At 44.9% G+C, this 23,728-nt stretch overlaps 1 protein-coding gene and 1 long non-coding RNA gene across 2 annotated transcripts; one reads left to right on the top strand and one right to left on the bottom strand.

Annotated features, from left to right (window-relative positions):
* Nucleotides 1-3,355: 3,355 nt before the first annotated feature.
* On the bottom strand, nucleotides 3,356-11,470 carry LOC128930641 (uncharacterized). Its single transcript, XR_013531618.1, has 3 exons — nucleotides 10,970-11,470; nucleotides 9,589-10,499; nucleotides 3,356-6,632 (listed from the first exon to the last, which is right to left on the bottom strand). It is a non-coding gene; the product is annotated as an uncharacterized LOC128930641 (long non-coding RNA).
* LOC108589932 (putative uncharacterized protein FLJ39060) lies at nucleotides 7,237-8,532 on the top strand. The gene is given in 3 exon segments (XM_017968727.4): nucleotides 7,237-7,423; nucleotides 7,426-7,487; nucleotides 8,413-8,532. Coding segments are annotated over 3 exon segments (369 nt in total).
* Nucleotides 11,471-23,728: the final 12,258 nt, after the last annotated feature.

Genomic DNA, 23,728 nt, shown 5'->3' with positions numbered 1-23,728 from the left:
GTTTGGATGTTTCTTCCTTCACCTGCCCCCCATTACTCCACCTGGCTGTGCTTGGGCTTGTAGCAAGGCCACTTCCTCGGGCTCTCTGGGGTAGGTGGGCCCCACCTCTGCCAAAAAGGCCCACGGGGACAGGTGGGATGCTGGGAGGTGCGGCGGTTGGTTGCAGCTGAGTGTGTGACCAGGAGTTTGGAGAGGCCCCAGCGCTCGTGGTTATGTGATTTTTCTACAAGCCTTGACCGGCAGCCCCAGGGGCATGGCAAAAGGGAGGCCGGAGCAGGGGTGGGGTGGAAGACGGCAGCTTGGTGCCGGTGCCACTGCCCCTCCCGCCAGGGACAGGGTCCAAGGCTCTCGCCAGGACCCACCTCCCACACCCCCTCCTCGGAGACGATGTTCCGGAACCCTGGGCTCATCACCCACACAGTGCAGGACCCCATCCTCGGTACGGAGTCTGACGGACAATGAGGTGGGCCTCGCAGTGATGTTGGCAGCCCTCCAGTGGGTAGGAGGAGGGGCCGTGATTGCCGAGGGAGCAGGATGTCATGAAAACAAGCCACTGTGCAGGCAGACACAGTCCGTCGCCTGTGACGGAAGGCGGCCTGTTTGGGGCTTCGCAGCCCTTCTCCCCCAGAAGCAGGGCTCTCCCAGTGAGGACGACACCAGGCCTACCTAGGTCCTGGAGTGTTCAAGGGTTGGGTGATGTCTGGAGGGCTCTGAGGTAGGGCTGCACACGCTTCAGGTGCCAGACAGTAAGGGCAGACAGTTTGGCCTCCTGGGAAGGGCTCAGTGGCAGGCAGGGACAGTGTCCAGGGCTTTCTGGAGTTCCCTGGTATTGTCCAGGGTTTGGGAGGACAGAGCCCTAGATGAGGAAGGAGGACACAGTAGTGGAAGGCTCCCTGCCTCCCCCTACCCCCACCCCAGCCTCTGTTTCCCCCGGAGGGGCTCCCGTCTCTGCCAGGTCCAGATCCTGACCCAGACCGTGCTACCTAATTTGGGAGGCCCAGTGGAAAATGAAAACATGAGTCTCCTTGTCAAAAACTGTGAAGGATTTCAAAACAATGACAGCAGAGCATGGGGCCACATGGGGAGCCCTTGTGAGCATCACACTGCATAGGTTGCATCCCCAGGAAGCTGTCCTTCAGGGAGGATTGGCTGTGTCTCCATGTTGGCTGCCGCTGTGATTTCTGCTTCTCTGGTGCTTCACTCCATGCTTGGCCACACTGACATTCTGGGACTCTGACAAAAATCCAGTCCCAGAGTTTTACAGGCACACACCGCCCCCCCCCCCACACACACACACAGAAACGGAGTCCCCATTCCCTTTACATCTCCTGGTCTATGGTCTGGGCTGTGGAAGAGACGAGGGATTTCTGGGACTCCAGCCCTGGTTTCACAAGTTTAACGCTATTTGGCCGGAACCTCCCTGGATATCCCTGTGCACATAGCAGGTACATGCCTCTCCTTGGATCGGGGTGGGGGAAGTCTCCATTAGCCACAGGAGTGAGTTTGAGCACAGTGTGCAGAGGGCACTTGAGATACGGAAGCTCAACCGGAAAGGAACAGGAAGCAGCTCTCAGAGGCAGGTCACCGCCTCCACAGGCCTACAGGCTTGCTAGACACTGCACCTTTCATGTCACCTTGCTGCGGTGGGGCCTCGCCAGGGGCCCACTCCCCCTACCCTGTAGCGGCAGCGCTGAAAGCAGCTGGGAAAAGAGGAGGAGAGCAGGGAGGCAGGAGTGCCCTGGTGGAAAATGGGGGCAGACTGGAGTGGGACTCCTGCAGGAGGCTCAGACCGGCCACCCTGGAGACGCCCACCACCTCACTCACACGGCAAACATGAGACCCAGGCAGGTTTCCCCTCCACTTTCAGCCTGGGGCATTCTGCAGACCCCACGCGACAAAGCCCCACAGTCCACACCAGCAAGTGTTTTCTGAGACCCTGCTGTGGCACTGGACAGCTCCCACAGCCTTCTCCCAGCCCGGCCTGCTCTCTCTGATCACCCCCGCCCCAGACCTGGCGATGGACGAGCATTCGTGCATTCACTTGTTTCCAGTTATTGACATTATCCATAAAGTTGTTCTGATTACCCGTGTACAACTTCTTGTCTGGGCCTATGTTTCCATTTCTCAGGCAAGCCTGAGAGGCAGGGGTGGTAAGCCCATTTCATGGTCTCAGCCAACCGAGGCTCTGAGAGGGAAGACACTCTCCCCAAGTTACACAGCCAGGAAGCAGCAGAGCACGGACTTGAACCCGGGGCCCCCTGAGGCCAGGCTGCATGCACTGGGCCCTGCTGGTGGCCACCCCTGCCATCCAGGGGCTCACAGTGTCCTGGGGGTGATACACCTACCTGCTGGGCACTCTCTCCTGACACCCACCCTCCCGCCCGCCTGCACATACCACTCCCCATCTCCCTTCATTTTGCATGGTCGCCACCCCTCATGGCTTCCCCGAAAGCCAGGTTCCATGCTAGGTTTCCGAGGCCTGCACCCTCCCTCCCAGCCTCCCAAGACATCGGTTTGGGTGCTTTCCTTCCTGGGCATCCATCCTGCTGCTCCTCCTTGTTTTTGTCCTCATCAGGCCCTGGGCCAAGGGCGTAGTGCCCACTGCCTCATGACACCCTCAAAGACAGTCTGAGCTACTACTGTACATCCTCCTCATACACTTGAGGAAACAGGCTCAGAGAAGGGAAGTGATTTGCCGGAGATCTCCGACCCAGCTCTGCCGCTGCCTCCACTAGTGACTTTGGCCCAGCCTCTTCCCTTGACCAGTGGCATATCGTTTGGGGTGTGCACATGAAGAACCCTTCACCCGGTTTGCCCATTGATTGTTATTTGGCGTCAATACGGAATTGTAAGAGTGCTTTTTTGTGTGCAAACTTTTCCTTTGTCGGGCAGTGTATTTAGCAAACATTGTCACAACCAATGGTTTGCTTTCTCATTTTGCTAACGATGAAAAGCCAGATTTCTAAATTTGATGAAATTCACTTAACCTGTTTTTGCGTGGCTATCGCGTTCTGTGTCATAGCTGTAAGAGTTCTTCGCCTACAGCAAGATTCTCAAGGCTTCATCCTCCATTTTCTTCCAGAGGTCTTATGCTTTAGCTTTTTTGCTGACATTTAGGATCTTCACAGATTTCAGAAGTTTGAAATCATACCAAGTATCTTTTCTGACCACAACTGAATGAAACTAGAAACCAATAACAGAAGGAGAACTTAAAAAGTCACACATAGGTGGAAATTACAACACTCTCTTCAATAAGCAATGGGTCGAAGAACAGACCACAAGGATATTAGAAAATATCTTGAGACACATGAAAATGAAAACACCATATACCACAAGTAAGGAGATGCAGGGAAAGCAGTGTTAAGGGGCAAGTTTATTGTGTTAAATGCTTACGGTGAAAAAGAAGACAGATCTCAAATCAACAACCTGTCTTTATGTTTCAAAAACTAGAAAGGGAAGAACAACATAAACCCAAAGTTAGCAGAAGGAAGGAAGTAATAAAGATTAGAGCACGAATAAAGGAAATGGAGAATCGACAAATAATAGAGTAAAAAAAAAACAATGAACCTAAGAGCTGGTGTCTCTGAAAAGGCCAACATAATGGACGAACCCATTAAGCAGATTAACTAAGAAGCAATCGAGAAGTGTCAAATAACTGAAATCGGAGTGACAGAGAGGCATTACAATTGATACTACAGAAATAAAAAGATTATAAAAACAAGACCAGGGACAACTCTACACCAGCAAATTTGATATTTTCGAGAAATGGATAAATTCCGAGAAACGTACCATGTTGCCAAGACTGACTCTTAAAGAAATAAAAACTCTCAGCAGATCTCCATAACTCATAAGGAGACTTAATCAGTCCTCTTCAACCTCCCAACAGAGAAAACCCCAAGACCAGATGGCTTCAGTGGAGGATTCTACCAAACATTTAAAGAAGAATTAGGACCAGAAACACACACACACACGCACACCCCAAAAGAATGTTTATGCATACATATTCAACAAAAGTCTAGCACACCCAGTTCAACAACAAGTGAAAAGCCCACGACCACCTGGGCTTCATTTGTGGAATGCAAGAAGTTTCAACCAATGAAAATCAATTAATTTAGTGTACGGCATCAACAAAATCAAGGACAAAAACCACATGATCGGCTCAATCGATGCACTAAAAGCATCTGACAAAAGTCAACCCCCTTTGTGATAAAAACACTCAAACTCCTTGGAACAGAAGGAAACAACCTCAACATCACAAGCGCCCTATATAAAGTACTCTCCGTGAACACCGTACTGGATGGCGAAAGAGTGAAAACTCTTCCTCTGAGATCAGGAGCAAAGCAAATGTCCACTTTTGCCTCTTCTTCTCAACATAGTCCTGGAATTTGAGAGGGCAATTCGGCAAGAAAATGGAATTAAAAGGCAACGAAAAAGAGAGAGATCATGAAGCAACCAGTGTCTGCAGTGGCTAAGGAGACATCGCAACGGACAACGAGCACATTAAAGAGATCATTACTCCAAATCATGAACACAACCTTATGCCCGCAAATCTGAAACTTTGGATATAATTTACACATTCCAAGAAAATACCACAAAATGACAGAAACAGACTAAACATCTGAGTTGTCCTACAAATTCTAGATGGGTGGAATCTGAAGGAAACAACAGCAGCAGCCACAAGAAACTCCAGACTTTGATTCCGCCACCGATTAATTCTACAAAACATCTGTAAAGGAAAGAATGTCAATCTTACCTTCTTGCCAAGTAACATAAAAAAGGGGAAATGATTCCCATCCCATTTTATGAGGCATAAACCTTCAAGGGCATGGTAAGACATGAAATGCACAGGCCTGTCTTTCGCATAAGCACAGAGGAAGAAATCTTGAATAAAGCATTAGCAAAACAAATCAGTTAAATCTCCATAAAGGAAAACGTATCACAAACAACTCAAGACTATTCTAGAAATGAAGCGGTTCAGCCCTTGAAAAATCTCTCTCTCAGAAGTAATGTGTGAAAGAGAAAAAATATGATATTCCCTATGGAGGCAGAAAGGGTATTTTATGGGTTTGATTTTTTTTAAATGATCACACACTTATGATAAAACCTCTTAGCCAACTATGAATAAAAAAGAACTCTTTTGATTCCATCAGAATATCCTTTAAAATACCCTTTAAAAGCCTACAAAAACAACGATATTCATTGGTGACATGTTGACAGCTTTCCCTCTGAGAACAGGAAAAAAAAAGAAAAAAACAGATACATCCACTGTCACCACTTATAGTGCCATGAAGGAAGAAAAAGTAATCAAGGCGGTCCTGCGAGAGCAGCCTTAAATGCATACGCACGTTAACCAAAGGACATGCCTGGGAACGTGCGCCACGATAATAACACTAACACTCCAGCACTGGAAACTACTGAAATGTCCATTAGAGGTAAAAAGGCATGAACAAACTGTGGCATCGTCATGCAAATCAAAATACTGTGCAGGAATGCAAAGAAACGAAATTCAGCTACACAGCACGACAAAAGCGAATAGTTCAAAGAAAAACCTAATGTTGCCAAGAGAAACCCAGATTGTAAAATATGTACTGTAACGATTCTGCTTATATGTGATGTGTTCACAAACAGGCAGAATTACCTTCAAGTGTTCAAAGCTCAAGAGTGCTTAGATTTGCTGAGGCGGAAGAAAAGAGTGACTGGCATGAGTGTGCTTTTTGGCTGCTGGCCACACAGCACACCATTTCTTAACCCAGATCGCAGGGGATCAGACGTTCCTGTGTAACCATCTACTGAGCGGTACCCTCATTTTTTGGGCAACTCCACCTTTGCATTCTATTCCACTACAATGCACATAAAGATACTTAAATGAATAAAATCCCAGGAATGTCCATAAACAAAGGATTCTTTGGTGATTCGTATATTGTCTGACCACAATGCCACAATGGGATCTAGAAATTAATAACAAAAGATCATTACAGCCCCCCCACCCCCGTATATGTTTGTAATTTAAGAAACATCCTCCTAAGAAATCCATGGCTCTAAGAAAAACTAAGGTTGAAATAAGAAAATATTTTGAGCTTACTAATGAAGCAAGCTCCAGCAGTCTTTGCCGCCCCTATTACTAAGTCTCCTCAATGGGGAAGTTTAGATTCCACAGGAAGACTCTCCAGCATCTCTGAGAAGGGGCAAGATGCCAGCAATCTGGATATCAAACTCCAGTGGAGGTAAGGGACTGAAGATTTCTGTAGACAGCAACTGGAATCCCCATGCCGGGTTAGGACGGATGCCTTCAAGCGAGCCTGAAGTTCCGACGCCCATAAATCTGCTGGTTCATGCTCTGCAGAGAGCACATTTGTCCTCCGTCTCCCAGAGTTGGGGGAGAGAGATTTGTCATCCTGGGAGGAGTTGAGAGGGATCCCCTGGGTGCCTATGTGATTTTTAGATACACTTTCTAGAGCCATCGTGAAATGTATAGCCCCCACCGCTACCAACAACGTGCAGGGATACCTGGCAATGCCAGTGTGGCAGACAGTTGGAAGGTCTGGTGAGACGGGGTAAGTCGGTTGCTTTCCGGCTGTCCCTACTGCCGGCGGATGCCCAAGCTCTCTTGACACCACAGTGAGACTCCGTCTCTAAAACAGAAAAATGAACATGTAGTCCCAGCTACTCGGGAGGCTGAGGCTGGAGAATCACTTGAGCTCAGGAATTCGAGGCTGCAGGGAGCTATAATCGCACCACTGCACTCCAGCCTGGGAGACAGACAGAGTGAGAACGCCCCACACCCTCAAAAAAGATCAAGCTCTCTTAATCAGCCAAGTCAGATGTCGCCCGCCTGTCTCCTTCACACCTTCTGCTACTTTCCTTCTTTTGTCTCCTCATCCAGTTTCTTTGTCTTTAGGGGGTAAAGCCTTAAGAGGAAAGGATGCAGCCAGGAAAGAGGGACGGGGCAGAGAGGGGAGAAGTGAAGGTGAGAAAGAGAAGGGGCGACTGAAGTACGTGACCAAAGGTGCCCAGGGGAACCTGGGAGCAGGAACAAGGGTCCCTGGGCAAGTTGGAACAACCCCTCATGCTGTTTGGTCTGTTGGGTGCTCAGGTTGCAGGGAATGGGCATCCAGTTGGACTTCATGAGAACTCACACCTTGGGTTGTGGAGGGCAGGACACCGTGAGAGGAGTCCCATCCTGCTGCAAAAGGTAGAAGGGGACAGTTGCCCCCAGCATAAAATGGAAGGCAGAGGATGGTAGATGGCAGAACGAGAGCTAGCATCAATGACATTTTCTTCACTGAGCCCACCACAGAAATGAGCTCCCTTCCTGGGCGCTCTCACAGCCCCTTGCCCTTGAACCTCACATCACTGATGGCAATTTGCAGAGGAATGATTAAGTCGGTGATTCACTTTAGGACGCGGTGCCCTCCGAAGCTGAAGCTAAACACACAAGGCCCACGTTAGGCCCAGTACCATGGAAGGAACTAAGGATTAGTCACCGGGTAAGTACCTGGCGGGGGGAGGTGGGGGAGCGGGCACGCTGAGGAGAGAGAATGGCATAGAGAGAAGGAAAAAGCAAAACGAGGGGAAAACCGGGGAGGACAACATGAGAAAGGAAAGAGGGAGAGGAAGGGCAGCCAGGGATATGGGAACTCGGAGGGAGGACAAAGGGACAGACAAAGCATGGAGGAGAGAGGGCAGAGAGGGGAGATGAGGGGTGATGACGGAGGCTGAAGTGAGGTAGGAAGAGAGAGGAAAGAGGGAAGGAGTGTAGAGGAAATGAATGAGGGAGTAAAGAAAAAGAAACAAGGGGAGAGGTCCTTTACCAAAGGGTGATAGATGAGGAAGGGGCAAGATGAAGGGGCAGTGAGGGAGAAAGGGTAAGGAGGAGAAAACTGCCAGCTTTGGGAACTCTACCCTGCCACGGGAAAGAGGGGATTCCCATCCCACGTCAGCCTGGGGCTCCCTGTGGGACAGCTCTGGCCCTGCTGCACGTGTCATTCAGGGCCTTCCCACGCAAACAGGGGGACCGGTCACATCGACAGCCACCTCTGCCGAATGCAAGCTCTGCACCAGATCCTCCTTTCCCCTGGCAGGTACGGGTTTCAACTAGCAAGTTTAAGGGACTCACTCCCCTTCCTGGGATTCCTCCCTGACTACACCAGTTGCAACTACTTTCATGGTTATGGAGACCTGGCCTCTCCCACAAGAACCCTCTGGGCCAGCCAGTGTGATGCACTGTACATCATATCTGTTCAGGATGAAGCGCGAGCGCGCGCGCGCGCGTGTGTGTGTGTGTGTGTACTAATAATTGCAGGGATCAATATATCTGTGGGAGTTGTGAATTGTTTCCATGTGACTGCCTTGCTAGAATCCTCTCCCCCAGGGGCCTTTATTTCAAGGACCAACTCTGCTTTTCTCCCACAGCCCAATGAATGCATCAGACACTCAGCTTCAGTTCCCATGGCAACAGGGGCTAACGGTCTAGGGACTAAGGATGAGACAAAGAGAAACGCAGAGAAATGTACGTGTTCTGTCTTCCTCTGAGGTACACAAGCCCCTGTTCAGGGATTGAAAAGAACATTCACTTTAGTTCTACCCTGCCCTCCCCTGAATGCTCGGTGGAGGAGGACAGAAACGAAGATGGGCCCAACATGAATCCAGAATGTCTCCATCCTCTAAATGCACTTGCGTGGTTTGGAGACAGACTTCCTAGTCCCCGAGCCACCATGTTACCAGCAATGTATTGTACCTGTAAACCATGCCTGTGGAACCTAGGATTCCTGCTACCCCAACTCGCTTCCCTCTTTCCCACCCTCTAGCCTCTACCGTAGTAGGGGAGTTTTTTTTTTTTTTTTTTTTTTTTTCAGTCATCCCTATGTTCTGACAGAAGGAACATTGCAGCCAGCCCAATTTCAGAAATGCTGTCTCAGAAGGGTTCCCCGATCCTTCCCGCCAGAGTCACACAGGACACACCCGGTCTCTCTTCTCCTCAGTGGCCTGGGAGTCCTCAGCCCAGACCATGGGACCAGTTCCTAGGGCTCCCCCTTCCTGCCACACTCCTGTTCTGCCAGGGCCTTGGGGAGACTCAGAGGAGGGACGGTTTTGATAGTCTCCCACTTCTGCAGGTGGCCAAACTAATGAGAGTCCTGTTCCCTGCCCGTCCTCCTGAGCAGCCCACCGCGTCCTGTGTATTGGCTTCCCTTACCAGAGGCTGGACAAACAGGGTGCCAGGCGGGACATGAGACATCCTACACTGAATTTGTGAAAAATGGCAACTCAAAAGCTGGGCATAGGCCCCCAACTTCCCTTCCCTTCCTTGCATTGATTCCAGTGACTCTCTGAAGTCCCTTTCTCCACCTGCATTCTCCTCTCCTGGGCCCCGGCTGCCCACCATTTTCCATGTCCTGTAACCCCTCAGTTCAAAATATCCAAGTGAGCTCGTCTTTACTGCAGTGGAGCAACCCACAACAACACCCATGCCCCACACCAGAAGGAACCACAGGAAGGTCTTCCCACCTTCCCGACCCCCATGGACATTAGGGGATGTCCAGTCTCCTTTTGGTCAGGGGGTTTGTCTCACATGCCCTGCTCAGTACCCACCTGCCAGTGACTCCCCTGTGGTTCACAGCCCTCTCAGGGGAGCTCAAATCCACTCGGCTGCTGGTCTCTGTCTGGATGACCATGACCAATTTCCCTTGGAGAAGTACCCATGGGGAATGGCAATGCCAGGGTGGCAGCGCTTCGCTTCAACTGCTCTGCTCCTTAAATCCCCAACAGTACCACTCACAGGACTGTAGAGGTTACGCCAGTTACAGATTCCAATGAAGGGTCAGTAGTGACTACATGAAATTACAGTGGAACAAACTATTAGTGAGCGATGGCTAAGTATTCGTGCTTCTGGAATCCAAAAAGAACCACCCATCCCCTGCCTCCCACGGAAAAGATAAGGTCTTCTGAGGACATTCCATTTCAGGGGAATCCCTGTTCGTGGCTTTTCCTCCTGTTTTGAGCACCGCCCTTTTATCTTCCTGGAAAGGAGAAAGTCTCCTCCATTAACCTGCTTCATTGCAGGGATTTCTTTATGTCTCAATAATGGGATCTGTCTATGTCTCCAGCTCCCTGTGAACATATGAACACACAGAGACAATCACCCAAACACTAAGGAGCTATGAGTGTCCCATCATTATCCCTCATCCAGCTCTGTGCAGTGGCTCACACCTATAACCCCAGCTATGCAGGACACTGGGGCAGGAGGATTCTCCGAGGCCAGGAGTTGGACACGAGCCTGGTCAATGTAGCGAGACCTCATCTCCAAAGAAACAAAAACAGGAAACCTTAGCGGTATATGGCTGTGATCTCAGCTACTCCAGAGGTTGATGCAGGAGGATGACTTGAGCCCAGGAGTTCGAGGCTGCAGTGAGTTATGACAGCACCACTGGACAGAGCTTTGGGAGACTCCACTTTGAAGCCAGGAGTTCAGGATGAGTTTGTGCATCACAGCAAGACCCCGCCTGCAGAAATAAAAATCAAAATGTTAAAAAATTTAAAAATATGTCTGACAAATACCTTTCTCAAAATTTGAATTTGTCAGTGTACATTAGCCTTCGTTACTCAGCCTGGCTCCTATAGACTTCAGACTTCATTTCCTCATCCTCTGGACATCTCTGCCCTGCCAATCCCTCATTCTCAATTTGGCCATCCCTGCGGATGGAGGTTATCAGCACGGCTTTAACTGAGAGCCTGAATCACGGGGCTGGTCGCCCATATTTTTAACAAAGCCAGCTTCTCTGTTTGATCCCATCTTTACCCCTCACCCTTTCACAGTTTGAATTCCTGCAGATATCCACTGTTTCTCTGCATCTTCAAAATCTCTTGCTCCAGTGCTTATTCCCATCAGCGTACAATTACGCTCCACCGTCCTCCATGGTAAACAAGCACCTTCCCTTGGCCACCCTTCCCCACCAGCTGTTCTCTCACGTACCTGCTGCCCTTCACAGCAAAACTTTTCTGGCGAGTTGTTGGAACAGGTTGCCACCACTTCCTCATCTCCATCTCCAATGTCTTGCATGGCCTTCTGTCCTCCAAATATGCTTTTCTTCATGCTCTTTAGTAACTTTCATACTGTCAAATCCAATTATCATCCTTCTGACTTGGCTTGCCCTCCTGGTAGCATTGAACATGCTGTCCACTGCCAGTCTCTTCAAATAGTGTGGATTTCAAGAGAAATCCCAAGTAAACATTTCCACGAAACCATTGTCTTCTGGTGATCTTCCTTCCAGGGTAGATCTTATTCTTTGAGTTATTTCCCGGCTCCTCTTCCTCTTTTTTGCTGCTATGCTCCAGATTGTGGCTTTGTTTCCTCCTTTTCTACATTTTCTCTCTAAGAAATTTCCTTTCACTTCATAGATGTAAATAACACCTACATCTGCCACCTCCTGTATCCATCAGTAGGTTTGATTACAAACAACAGAAAAACACTCACGGTTGCTCAACCGAAAAGGAACCTGATGTGAGAATATCAGGTTGCACATGGAGCCAATAAGAGGACTGCATATCCAGGATCGGAAAGCAGGCGGTATCCATGGGAGTCTGAGACAGAAACAATCACGAAGGTCACGCCTGAGAAATAGCTTTGTTTTCACATTGTTCTTGCAACCTTGCTGCTCTGCCAGTGAGGTCGCTTTGGAAACCTCCTACCGCATTGATGCTTTTCAGCCTTCTGGAAGTCTTCGTACGGGTTTCGTTTTGTAATAACTCAAAAAGATCCCTCCAACTTGTATCCTAACGTATTATCAGTACGTACGTTAACTCAGGAATAACTTATGAACATTTTTAATTTCTCCAGAGATTCTTTCCTCCTTCATTCAAAGAAACAGCTTTATTGAGATACAATTCAGATACCACAAATTTCACCCGTTTAAAGTGTACAGTGCAGTGGTTGTGAGTATATTCAAAGGTGGAGCAACTCCCATTCTGTAGGTGGCCTTTTCACTGTGTCGATTGCTTCATTCGGTTCAACGTAGGATTTTGGTTAGACGTAATCTCTCCTGTCTAAAGTGGCTTTTTGTTGCTTGTGCTTTTTGTCATATTCAAGAAGTAATTTCCAAGACAAACGCCATGGAACTTTTCACCTATGTTCTCTTCTAGGAGATTTATGGGAAAAGAGAGTTGAAAAGGATAGCTATGCACTGCCATGTGTGTACCTACGCAACTGTCTTGCATGCTCTGCTCATGTACCCCAAAACCTAAAATCCAATAAAAACTAAAAAAAAAAAAGAAAAGGATAGCTATGATAAGTGATTAATATCCAAGCTATACAAGGAACTCCTACAACTCAATGCCAAAAAAGACGACAACAAACTGACTAAAGAATGGGCAAAAGACTCGAATAACGTTTCTCCAAAGAGGATGCAGGAATGCCCAACAGTATATAAAGAAGTGCCCAAGATCACTAATCAGAGAAATGCAAATCAAAACCACAATGAGGTATCAGCTCACACTTTGAAATATTATCAAAGAAAGCAAAAGATAACAAGTGTTGGAGAAGATGTAGAAAAATTCCAACCCAGGCACACGGGAGTAGGCATGTAAAACCGTGCAGCCACTGTGGAGTACGCCAGAGTGGCTCCTCAAAAAATTCAAAATGGAACTAGTATGTGATCTGGAAATCCCACTGTTGAGTATATATCCAAAAGGATTGAAATCTGGGCCTTGAAGCCATGTATGGACTCCCACCTTTATTGAAGCATTACATCTAACAGTCAAGATCAAAACACAATATGGAAACAACCTAAATGTTTATCAGCAGGTGAATGGATAGGTAAAATGTGGTATATACATAAAATCGCACATTATTCAGCCTCCATGAAGAAGGAATTCCTGCCAACACACACAAATAATGCGGGTTCTAATTATTTCAGCTATCTAAAGCAATCAAGCTCAAAAAACAGGAGTGCAATGTCGGCTGCTTGAACCGGGAGGGAGGGGGAAACAGGGAGTTGCTATTATGTGTGTATAAAGTTTCCATTGTGCAAGAGGAACACATTACTGGGACCTGCTGTGCAATCCTGTGCCTATGGTTAACAATATGGTATTATGTACTGAAAATGTTATTGAGGGCAGATCTCATGTTACGTGTTCTTACCACAATAAAATGAAAAAAAATAATAAACCAAAAAAGTCGTGCAACTAACAAAACCTTGTAATTTAAGAATTTTTTTATTGCATTTTAGGTTGGGGGTACATGTGCAGAACATGCAGGATAGTTGCATGGGTATACACGTGGCAGTGTGCTTTGCTGCCTTCCTCCCCTTCACCCACATCTGGCATTTCTCCCCATGCTATCCCTCCCCAGCTCCCCCCCGCCTGTTCCCCCCAATAGACCCCAGTGTGTAGTGCTCCCTTCCCTGTGTCCACGTGTTCTCATTGTTCATCACCCGCCTATGAGTGAGAATATGCGGTATTTCATTTTCTGTTCTTGTGTCAGTTTGCTGAGAATGATGTTCTCCAGATTCATCCATGTCCCTACAAAGGACAGGAACTCATCGTTTTTGATTGCTGCATAATATTCCATGGTGTATATGTGCCACATTTTCCCAGTCCAGTCTATCATCGATGGGCATTTGGGTTGGTTCCAGGTCTTTGCTATTGTAAACAGTGCTGCAATGAACATTGGTGTGCATGTGTCCTTATAGTAGAACGATTTATAGTCCTTTGGATATATACCCAGTAATGGGATTGCTGGGTCAAATGGAATTTCTACTTCTTTTTTATTTTATTTTTTTATTTTTTATATTTTATTGCATTTTAGGTTTTGGGGTACATGAGCAGAGCATGCAAGACAGTTGCGTAGGTACACACATGGCAGTGTGCTTTGCTTCCTTTCTCCCCTTCACCCACATTTGGCATTTCTCCCCAGGTTATCCCTCCCCACCTCCCCCTCCCACTGGCCTTCCCCTTTTCCCCCCAATAGACCCCAGTGTTTAGTACTCCCCTTTCTGTGTCCATGTGTTCTCATTTTTCATCACCCGCCTATGAGTGAGAATATGCGGTGTTTCATTTTCTGTTCTTGTGTCAGTTTGCCGAGGATGACGTTCTCCAGATTCATCCATGTCCCTACAAACGACACAAACTCATCATTTCTGATTGCTGCATAATATTCCATGGTGTATATGTGCCACATTTTTCCAATCCAGTCTATCGTCAATGGGCATTTGGGTTGATTCCAGGTCTTTGCTATTGTAAACAGTGCTGCAATGAATACTCGTGTACATGTGTCCTTATAGTAGAATGATTTATAGTGCTTTGGATATATACCCAGTAATGGGATTGCTGGGTCAAATGGAATTTCTATTTCTAAGGCCTTGAGGAATCGCCACACTGTCTTCCACAATGGTTGAACTAATTTACACTCCCACCAACAGTGTAAAAGTGTTCCTTTTTCTCCACATCCTCTCCAGCATCTGTTGTCTCCAGATTTTTTAATGATCGCCATTCTAACTGGCGTGAGATGGTATCTCAATGTGGTTTTGATTTGCATCTCTCTGATGACCAGTGACGATGAGCATTTTTTCATATGATTGTTGGCCTCATATATGTCTTCTTTCGTAAAGTGTCTGTTCATATCCTTCACCCACTTTTGAATGGGCTTGTTTGTTTTTTTCCTGTAAATCTGTTTGAGTTCTTTGTAAATTCTGGATATCAGCCCTTTGTCAGATGGGTAAACTGCAAAAATTTTTTCCCATTCTGTTGGTTGCCGATTCACTCTAGTGACTGTTTCTTTTGCCATGCAGAAGCTGTGGAGTTTCATTAGGTCCCATTTGTCGATTTTGGCTTTTGTTGCCAATGCTTTTGGTGTTTTGGTCATGAAGTCCCTGCCTACTCCTATGTCCTGAATGGTTTTGCCAAGATTTCCTTCTAGGGTTTTTACGGTGCCAGGTCTTATGTTTAAGTCTTTAATCCATCTGGAGTTCATTTTAGTGTAAGGTGTCAGGAAGGGGTCCAGTTTCTGCTTTCTGCACATGGCTAGCCAGTTTTCCCAACACCATTTGTTGAACAGGGTACCCTTTCCCCATTGCTTGTTTTTGTCAGGTTTATCAAAGATTGTATGGTAGTAGATATGTTGTGTTGCCTCCGATGCCTCTGTTCTGTTCCATTGGTCTACATCTCTGTTTTGGTACCAGTACCATGCTGTTTTGATTACTGTAGCCTTGTAGTGTAGTTTGAAGTCCGGTAGTGTGATGCCTACTGCTGTGTTCTTTTTGCTGAGAATTGACTTGGCTATGTGGGCTCTCTTTTGGTTCCATATGAAGTTCATGGTGGTTTTTTCCAGTTCTGTGAAGAAAGTCAATGGTAGCTTGATGGGGATAGCGTTGAGTCTGTAAATTACTTTGGGCAGTATGGCCATTTTCCCGATATTGATTCTTCCTAACCATGAACATGGAATGTTTCTCCATCTGTTTGTGTCCTCTCTTACTTCGTTGAGCAGTGGTTTGTAGTTTTCCTTGAAGAGGTCCCTTACGTTCCTTGTAAGTTGTAGCCCTAGGTATTTTATTCTCTTCGTAGCAATTGTGAATGGCAGTTTGTTCTTGATTCGTCTCTGTTTAAGTCTGTTATTGGTGTATAGGAATGCTTGTGATTTTTGCACATTGATTTTATATCCTGAGACTTTGCTGAAGTTGCTTATCAGTTTTAGGGGTTTTTCGGCTGAGATGATGGGGTCTTCTAGATATACTATCAAGTCGTCTGCAAATAGAGACAATTTGGCTTCCTCCTTTCCTATTTGAATACCCTTTATTTCTTTTTCTTGCCTGATTGCTCTTGCTAGAACTTCCAGTATTATATTGAAAAGGAGTGGTGAGAGAGGGCATCCCTGTCTAGTGCCGAATTTCAAAGGAAATGCTTCCAGTTTTTGCCCATTCAGTATGATATTGGCTGTTGGTTTGTCATAAATAGCTTGTATTATTTTGAGATACGTTCCGTCAATAGCGAGTTTATTGAGGGTTTTTAGCATAAAGGGCTGTTGAATTTTGTCAAAGGCCTTCTCTGCATCAATTGAGATAATCATGAGGTTTTTTGTTTTTGGTTCTGTTTATGTGGTGAATTACATTTTATAGACTTGCGTATGTTGAACCAGCCTTGCATCCCCGGGATGAATCCTACTTGATCATGATGGATAAGCTTTTTGATGTGCTGTTGCAAGCGGCTTGCCTGTATTTTATTGAAGATTTTTGCATCTATGTTCATCATGGATATTGGCCTGAAGTCTTCTTTTCTTGTTGAGTCTCTGCCGGGTTTTTGTATCAGGATGATGTTGGTCTCATAAAATGATTTGGAAAGGATTCCCTCTTTCTGGATTATTTGAAATAGTTTCAGAAGGAATGGTACCAGCTCCTCCTTGTGTGTCTGGTAGGATTCGGCTGTGAACCCATCTGGACCCGGGCTTTTTTTGTGTGGTAGGCTCTTAATTGCTGCCTCAACTTCAGACCTTGCTATTGGTCTATTCATACTTTTGGCTTCCTCCTGGTTTAGGCTTGGGAGGACACAAGTGTCCAGGAATTTATCCGTTTCTTCCAGGTTTACTAGTTTATGTGCATGGATTTGTTTGTAATATTCTCTGATGATGGTTTGAATTTCTGTGGACTCTGTGGTGATTTCCCCTTTATCGTTTTTTACTGCATGTATTTGGTTATTCTCTCTTTTCTTTTTTATCAGTCTGGCTAGTGGTCTGTCTATTTTGTTGATCTTTTCAAAAAACCAGCTCTTGGATTTATTGATTTTTTTTTTGAAGGGTTTTTCGTGTCTCTATCTCCTTCAGTTCTGCTCTGATCTTAGTTATTTCTTGTCTTCTGCTAGGTTTTGAGTTCTTTTGATATTGCTCCTCTAGCTCTTTCAATTTTGACAATAGGGTGTCAATTTTGGATCTCTCCACTCTTCTCATGTGGGCACTTATTGCTATATACTTTCCTCTAGAGACTGCTTTAAATGTGTCCCAGAGATTCTGGTATGTTGTGTCTTCATTCTCATGGGTTTCGAAGAACTTCTTTATTTCTGCCTTCATTTCATTGTTTATCCAATCAACATTCAAGAGCCAGTTGTTCAGTTTCCATGAAGCTGTGCGGTTCTGAGTTGGTTTCTGAATTCTGAGTTCTAACTTGATTGCACTATGGTCTGAGAGACTGTTTGTTATGATTTTGGTTCTTTTGCATTTGCGGGGTAGTGCTTTACTTCCAATTATGTGGTCAGTTTTCGAGTAGGTGTGATGTGGTGCTGAGAAGAATGTCTATTCTGTGGATTTGGGGTGGAGAGGTCTGTAAATGTTTATCAGGTTTGCTTGTTCCAGGTCTGAGTTCAAGCCCCGGATATCCTTGTTAATTTTCTGTCTGGTTGATCTGTCTAATATTGACAGTGGAGTGTTAAAGTCTCCCACTATTATTGTGTGGGAGTCTAAGTCTCTTTGTAAGTCGTTAAGAACTTGCCTTATATATCTGGGTGCTCCTGTATTGGGTCCGTATATATTTAGAATCATTAGCTCTTCTTGTTGCATCAATCCTTTTACCATTATGTAATGGCCTTCTTCGTCTTTTTTGATCTTTGTTGCTTTAAAGTCTGTTTTATCGGAGACAAGAATTGCAACTCCTGCTTTTTTTTTTTTTTTTTTTTTTTTTTTTTTTTTTTTTTTTTGCTCTCCATTTGCTTGGTAAATCTGCTTCCTTCCCTTTATTTTCAGCCTTTGTGTATCCTTCCATGTGAGATGGGTTTCCTGGATACAGCACACTGATGGGTATTGGCTTTTTATCTAATTTGCCAGTCTGTGTCTTTTGATTGGTGCATTTAGCCCATTTACATTTAGGGTTAATATTGTAACGTGTGAATTTGATACTGCCATTTGGATGCTAGCTGGCTGTTTTGCCTGTTAGTTGATTCAGATTCTTCGTTTTGTTGATGTTCTTTAGCATTTGGTATGTGATTGGAATGGCTGGTACTGGTTGTTCCTTTCTATGTGTAGTGCCTCTTTCAGGAGCTCTTGTAAAGCAGGCCTGGTGGTGACAAAAATCTCTGAGTACTTGCTTGTTTGCAGAGAATTTTATTTTTCCTTCACTTCTGAAGCTCAGTTTGGCTGGATATGAAATTCTGGGTTGAAAGTTCTTTTCTTTGAGGATGTTGAATATTGGCCCCCACTCTCTTCTGGCTTGTAGGGTTTCTCTGAGAGATCTGCTGTGAGTCTGATGGGCTTCCCTTTGTGGGTGACCCGACCTTTCTCTCTGGCTGCCCTTAGTATTTTCTCCTTCATTTCAACCTTGGTGAATTTGATGATTATGTGCCTTGGGGTTGCTCTTCTTGCGGAATATCTTTGTGGTGTTCTCTGTATTTCCTGAACTTGAATATTGGCCCGCCTAGCTGGGTTGGGGAAATTTTTCTGGATAATATCCTGAAGAGTATTTTCCAGCTTGGATTCATTGTCTTCGTCACATTCAGGTACACCTATCAAACATAGATTAGGTCTCTTCACATAGTCCCACATTTGCTGGAGACGTCGTTCATTCGTTTTTGCGCTTTTTACTCTAATCTTGCCTTCTCGTTTTATTTCATTGAGTTGATCTTCGACCTCTGATACGCTTTCTTTTGCTTGGTCGATTTGGCTGTTGAAAGTTGTGCATGCTTTGCGAAGTTCTCGTGTTGTGTTTTTTAGCTCCTTCAATTCACTCATGTTCCTCTCTAAGTTGTCCATTCTTCTTATCATTTCCTCAAATCTTTATTCAAGGTTCTTGGTTTCTTTGCATTGATTTAGAACATGTTTTTTTTAGCTCACGGAAGTTTCTCATTACCCACCTTCTGAAGTCTGATTTTGTCATTTCATCACACTCATTCTCCGTCCAGCTTTGTTCCCTTGCTGGTGCGGAGTTTTGGTCCTTTGTAGGAGGTGAAGTGTTCTGGTTTCGGGTGTTTTCCTCCTTTTTGCACTGGTTCCTTCCCATCTTTGTGGATTTATCCACCTGTGTTCTGAGTAGATGCTGATTTTCCGATTGGGTGTCTGAGTGGACGTCCAGATTGTTGATGATGAGGTATTTCTGTTTCTTAGTTTTCCTTCTAACAGTCTGGCCCCTCTGCTGTAGGGCTGCCAAGGTCCACTCCAGGCCCTGCTTGCACGGGGAACTCCTGTAGCAGCTGTGGACCGTGAGGGTTGCTACCAGATTCTTCTGCTATCTTTGTCCCTGAATGATCAGCCCACCAACTGTCGGTCTGATCAGTCCTTTGTGAGGTGACTCTTTGGATAAACGGGGGTCAGGGAGCTGCTTGAGGAGACAGTCTGTATTTTATAGGAGCTCAAGTGCCGAGCTGTGAGCTCCATTGTTCATTCAGGGCGGCTAGGCAGGTATGTTTAAGTCTGCTGCAGCAGAACTCATAAAGCCCCCCTTTTTTTTTTCCTCAGGTGCTCTGTCCTGGGGAGTTAGGGCTTTATTTATGAGTATCCATTGCACTGTCCTGCCCTGCGAGGAGGCAGTCTAGTCACTGCCTGCCTGTAGTGGCTATGGTCAGCTGCCGTGGGCTCTGCCCTGTTGCCATGGGCTCTGCCCTTCTGCCGTGGGCTCCGCCCCGCTGCCGTGTGTAATCCCCTGTAGTCCTGTTTATATGGGTGTGGTTAGAACTACGGCGGCAATGGAGGCTCGCCTCTGTAGTGGCAGACTCTCTCTGTTATGGCGGGTTGCCTCGGCAATGGCGGGCTGCGTCAGCAATGGCAGAGTACCTGCGTAGGGGTCACGTGCCTCGATAATGGCGGATGCCCCCCCTTCCACCGAGCTGCACTGTCCTGGGTTCAGCTGTGCTTGCCATGAAACTCTCAATCCCGAGCGTTTCCAATTGCTGTTTTGTTTGTTTTTGTTGGGGTGAGACCCGCCGAGCCTGATCACCAGGCTCCCTGCCTCAGAGCCTTTTCTTTTTTTTTAAGTTGAACGGTTGACTCTCTCCTAGGCGTTCCAGTTGCCTGCTGCAAGGGTGCCAGGATCTGTGTGATTTCCCGTGCAGCGACCCACTGCACCGGCTCAAACCATGTTGCTGCCCGGGAATCTCCTGGCCTGGCTCTCTGTTTAAGTCCTGTTTAATCAGATGAATGTGCTAATCTGCCTTCCAAATTCTCCAATTGCCGGTTTAACAGGGCAACCAAACCAGTATATTTTGTATGGAGTGCCGCTGCACTGCGGCCCGTGGGGCTCCTCCACCTGGGAATCTTCTGGTCTGTAGGCAATAAAGGTCCGTCTGGAAATGCGGCGTCCACTCACCCTCCGCGATTTCACTGGGAGCTGCAATCCTGAGTTGGTCCTGCAGTGCCATCTTACCAAACCTCAAGATTTTTTTTTTTTAATTAAAAAAAAAAAACTTTATGTATTTAAGTGACCTAATCTCCCTTCTTCTTTAAACCACTGCCACCCTCTGATCTATCTTCTGGCTCTCTGGTTTTGCATGCATTGAACGTTTTCTATAAATCGGATCCTACAATACATGACCTTTTTGACTGGCCTATTTCTGTAAGCAGTGCATTTTCCAGATTAATCAGTGTTGTGGTGCGTACCAATGCATCACTCAACTAACTGCCATATAGTAATACCACATATCGGTTACTCTTGCAACTGTTGATGGACATTTAGATTCATTCACTTTTTGGCTATTATGGATAAGGTTGTTATGGGCACTCTTGTACAGGATTTTACCTGACTTATCTTTTCAATTCTCTTGGGTGGATTCCTAGAATGGACTTGCTGGGTCATAAAGGAACTTTTGGAGGAACTGCTGCACCCTATCCCAAAGTGATTGAAACGTCTTACAATGCCATGAGGAATGTCTTAAGATTCAAATTCCTCCACAACCTTGCCAACATTCGTTTTTATCTATCTTTTCAATCTCGGCCATCTTCGTGAGTGGGAAGTGGTATCGCAATGTGGATTTGATTTGAATTTCCCTAAAGACCAATGACGTTTTTTGAGCATCTTTTCTTGTGCTTGTTAGCCAGTTGTATATGTTCTTTAGAGAAATGTCTATTAAAATACTTTGCAACTTTTACTTGGGCTATGGGTCTTTTTTATTATGCAGTCATGTTTATTAGGTAATGCAAATAGAGTCAAATATGAGATATATAATTTTCCAATCTTTTCAATAATCTCATGAGTTGCCTTCCCTGGCCGTGATGGTGGGCTTTGAAGCACAAAAGTATTTAATTTTAATGAAGTACAATTCTCTTCGTTTCATGTTTTTCACCCATAATTTGGGTGCCATATCCACAAAGCCAATTCCCATTTCAAAGTCATGAAGATTACCCCAACATTTCTTCCAAAAGGGACATTTTTTTCCCCTTAGATTTATGTATATCATTAATTCTGAATTAATTTTCAGGCATGGCATGAGATGGTGGGTCCACTTCATTCTTCTCTGTGGACATAACCATTTGTCCCAGCACCTTTTGTGGAAAGCACTATTCTTTCTCCCTTCGAGTTGCCTTGATACACTTGTCGAAAACCCATTGAACTTAAATGAAAAGTTTTATTTCTAAAATTCGCATTTTTAGGACACTTACATATATGCCTATATTTATTCCGGTACCACAACACATTGATTACTTCAGCTTTGCAGCAGGTTTGGAATAGAGATGTGTAAGTCCTCCATCACTGCTCTTTTTCAAGATTGTTTTGGCTCTTCTGGGTCCCTTGCATTGCCATGGGAATGTTAGTATCAGATTGTCAATTATGGCAAGAAAATCCCGGTGGGATTTTTAACAGGGAATACTTTGTATCTGCAGATCCACTTGTAGAGTGCTACCATTTTAATGATACACAGTCTTCCCATCTATGCATAAGGGACATCTTTACATTTCTTTAGGTCTTCTTTAATTTCTTTTTAATTATACTTTAAGTTCTGAGGTACAGGTGCAGGACGTGCAGGTTTGTTACATAGGAATACACGTGCCATCGTGGTTTGCTGCACCCATCAACCCCTCATCTACATTAGGTATTTCTCCTAATGCTATCCCTCTCCTAACCCCCTAGTTTATATGGAATAAACTCGATGACTGGTCCTAATAGCATTTTCTTTTCTGGCTTCTTCAGTGTTTTCTATGTACAGGATCATGTCATCTGTGAGCAGAGATACATTTATTGATTCCTTTTAAATCTGGAGATCTGCTGTCTCTTTTTCTTGCCTAAATGCATTAGGTTGAAGATCTTGTACAATGTTAAGTAGAAAGGGTGAGAACACACGTTGTTGCTTGTTGAGAGTGAAAGTTTTCGGCCTTTCACCATTAAGCATGATGGCAATTGTGGGTTTTTGGTAGAGTCTACTGAGCTGCGGACTCTCTCCTGTTTCGTCATAGTTTTTTAATTGTAAAATGGTTTCGGATCTGTCACAAGTTTTTTCCTGTGTCTACGGCAATGATAATATGAAAATTTATTTGGTTAGTGTGGTATATTATATTAATTGATTTTTGTATGTTGAACCAATCTTACATTCCTGGAACAAGTTCCACTTGGTCTTTGTGTATAATCTGTGTGTGTGTCTGTGTGTGTGTTGCTGGATTCGGTATGTGTGTAATTAGTGGAGGAGATTTGTGTATACATAACAGATGTTCATCTGTAATCCTGTTAATTATTTCCTTCTGATACCTTGTCTAATTTTGGAATTTCGTTAAACCTAGGCTCAAAATCTAGGTGGGAAGTGCCACCTTCTGTTCTTGAGCCATCTTGTGAAGCTTTGGTGTTAAGTGTTCTTTAAATATTTGGTAGAATTCACCAGTTAACCCTGGGCTTTTTTGGGGGGGAATATATCTGTCAGTAATTCAATCCCTTTACTTGTTGCAAATATATTCAAATCTTCTCTTTCTCCTTTAGGCAGTTTCGGTAATTTGTGTGTTTCTTTACACTTGTTCTTTTCAACTAGGTTATCTAATTTTGGTGTTCACAGTATTTCCCATAACCTTTTTATTTCTGTGAGATTGTATTAATACCCTATATTCTAGTTTTGGTTTTTGTAATTTGCATCTTTTCTATTTTTCCTTAGTCTGGCAACAGCCTGTCAATTTTATTGATCTTTGTTAAAGAACCAACTTGTGTCTTGTCATTTTTTTCTATTATTTCCTATATTCTTTGTATTTATATCACTCTAGCAGTCCTTATTTCCTTCTTCTTGCTTGTTTTGGGTTAGTTTAACCTTCTTGCTCCTGTGTCTTCACATAAAAATTTAGGAGAATTGTTTGAGAGCATTACTCTTTTTAATATAGGCATTTATAGCTATACATTTACATCTAAGAGCTAATTTAGCTGCATCCTACAAGGCTGGAATTTTGCGTGCATCTTTCTGCCTTCAGTCGTGTCCATTTTTGCTTCGTGTATTGTGGGGGCAATATTACTATGTGCCTATATGTTTTTATAATAATCATTATATCTTCTTGATGGATTGAGCGATTTACCATGAGAAAATGTCCTTCTCTGTATCTAAATCGAATTGTTGTCTTAGAGTATATTTTTGTCTCAGAGAATATTAGTAGAGCCACTCCAACTGTCCTTTCTTGATTGTTTCCACACTATACATTTTCCATGCTTTTATTTTAAGCAATTTATGTCTTTGGAAGTAAAGCACACCTCTTCTAGATGGCATATAATTGGAGAATTTTTAAAAAATCTGTTCTGCCAGTCTCTCCTTTTGGTTTTGTTGAGGGCATTTTCATCTATATTTATAAAATACATTGTTCTGTCGT

Source organism: Callithrix jacchus, chromosome X (assembly GCF_049354715.1).
Source record: "Callithrix jacchus isolate 240 chromosome X, calJac240_pri, whole genome shotgun sequence".
Taxonomy (NCBI): domain Eukaryota; kingdom Metazoa; phylum Chordata; class Mammalia; order Primates; family Cebidae; genus Callithrix; species Callithrix jacchus.
Note: the sequence above shows the minus strand (reverse complement) of the source record. Positions and strands in the feature narration are given on the sequence as shown.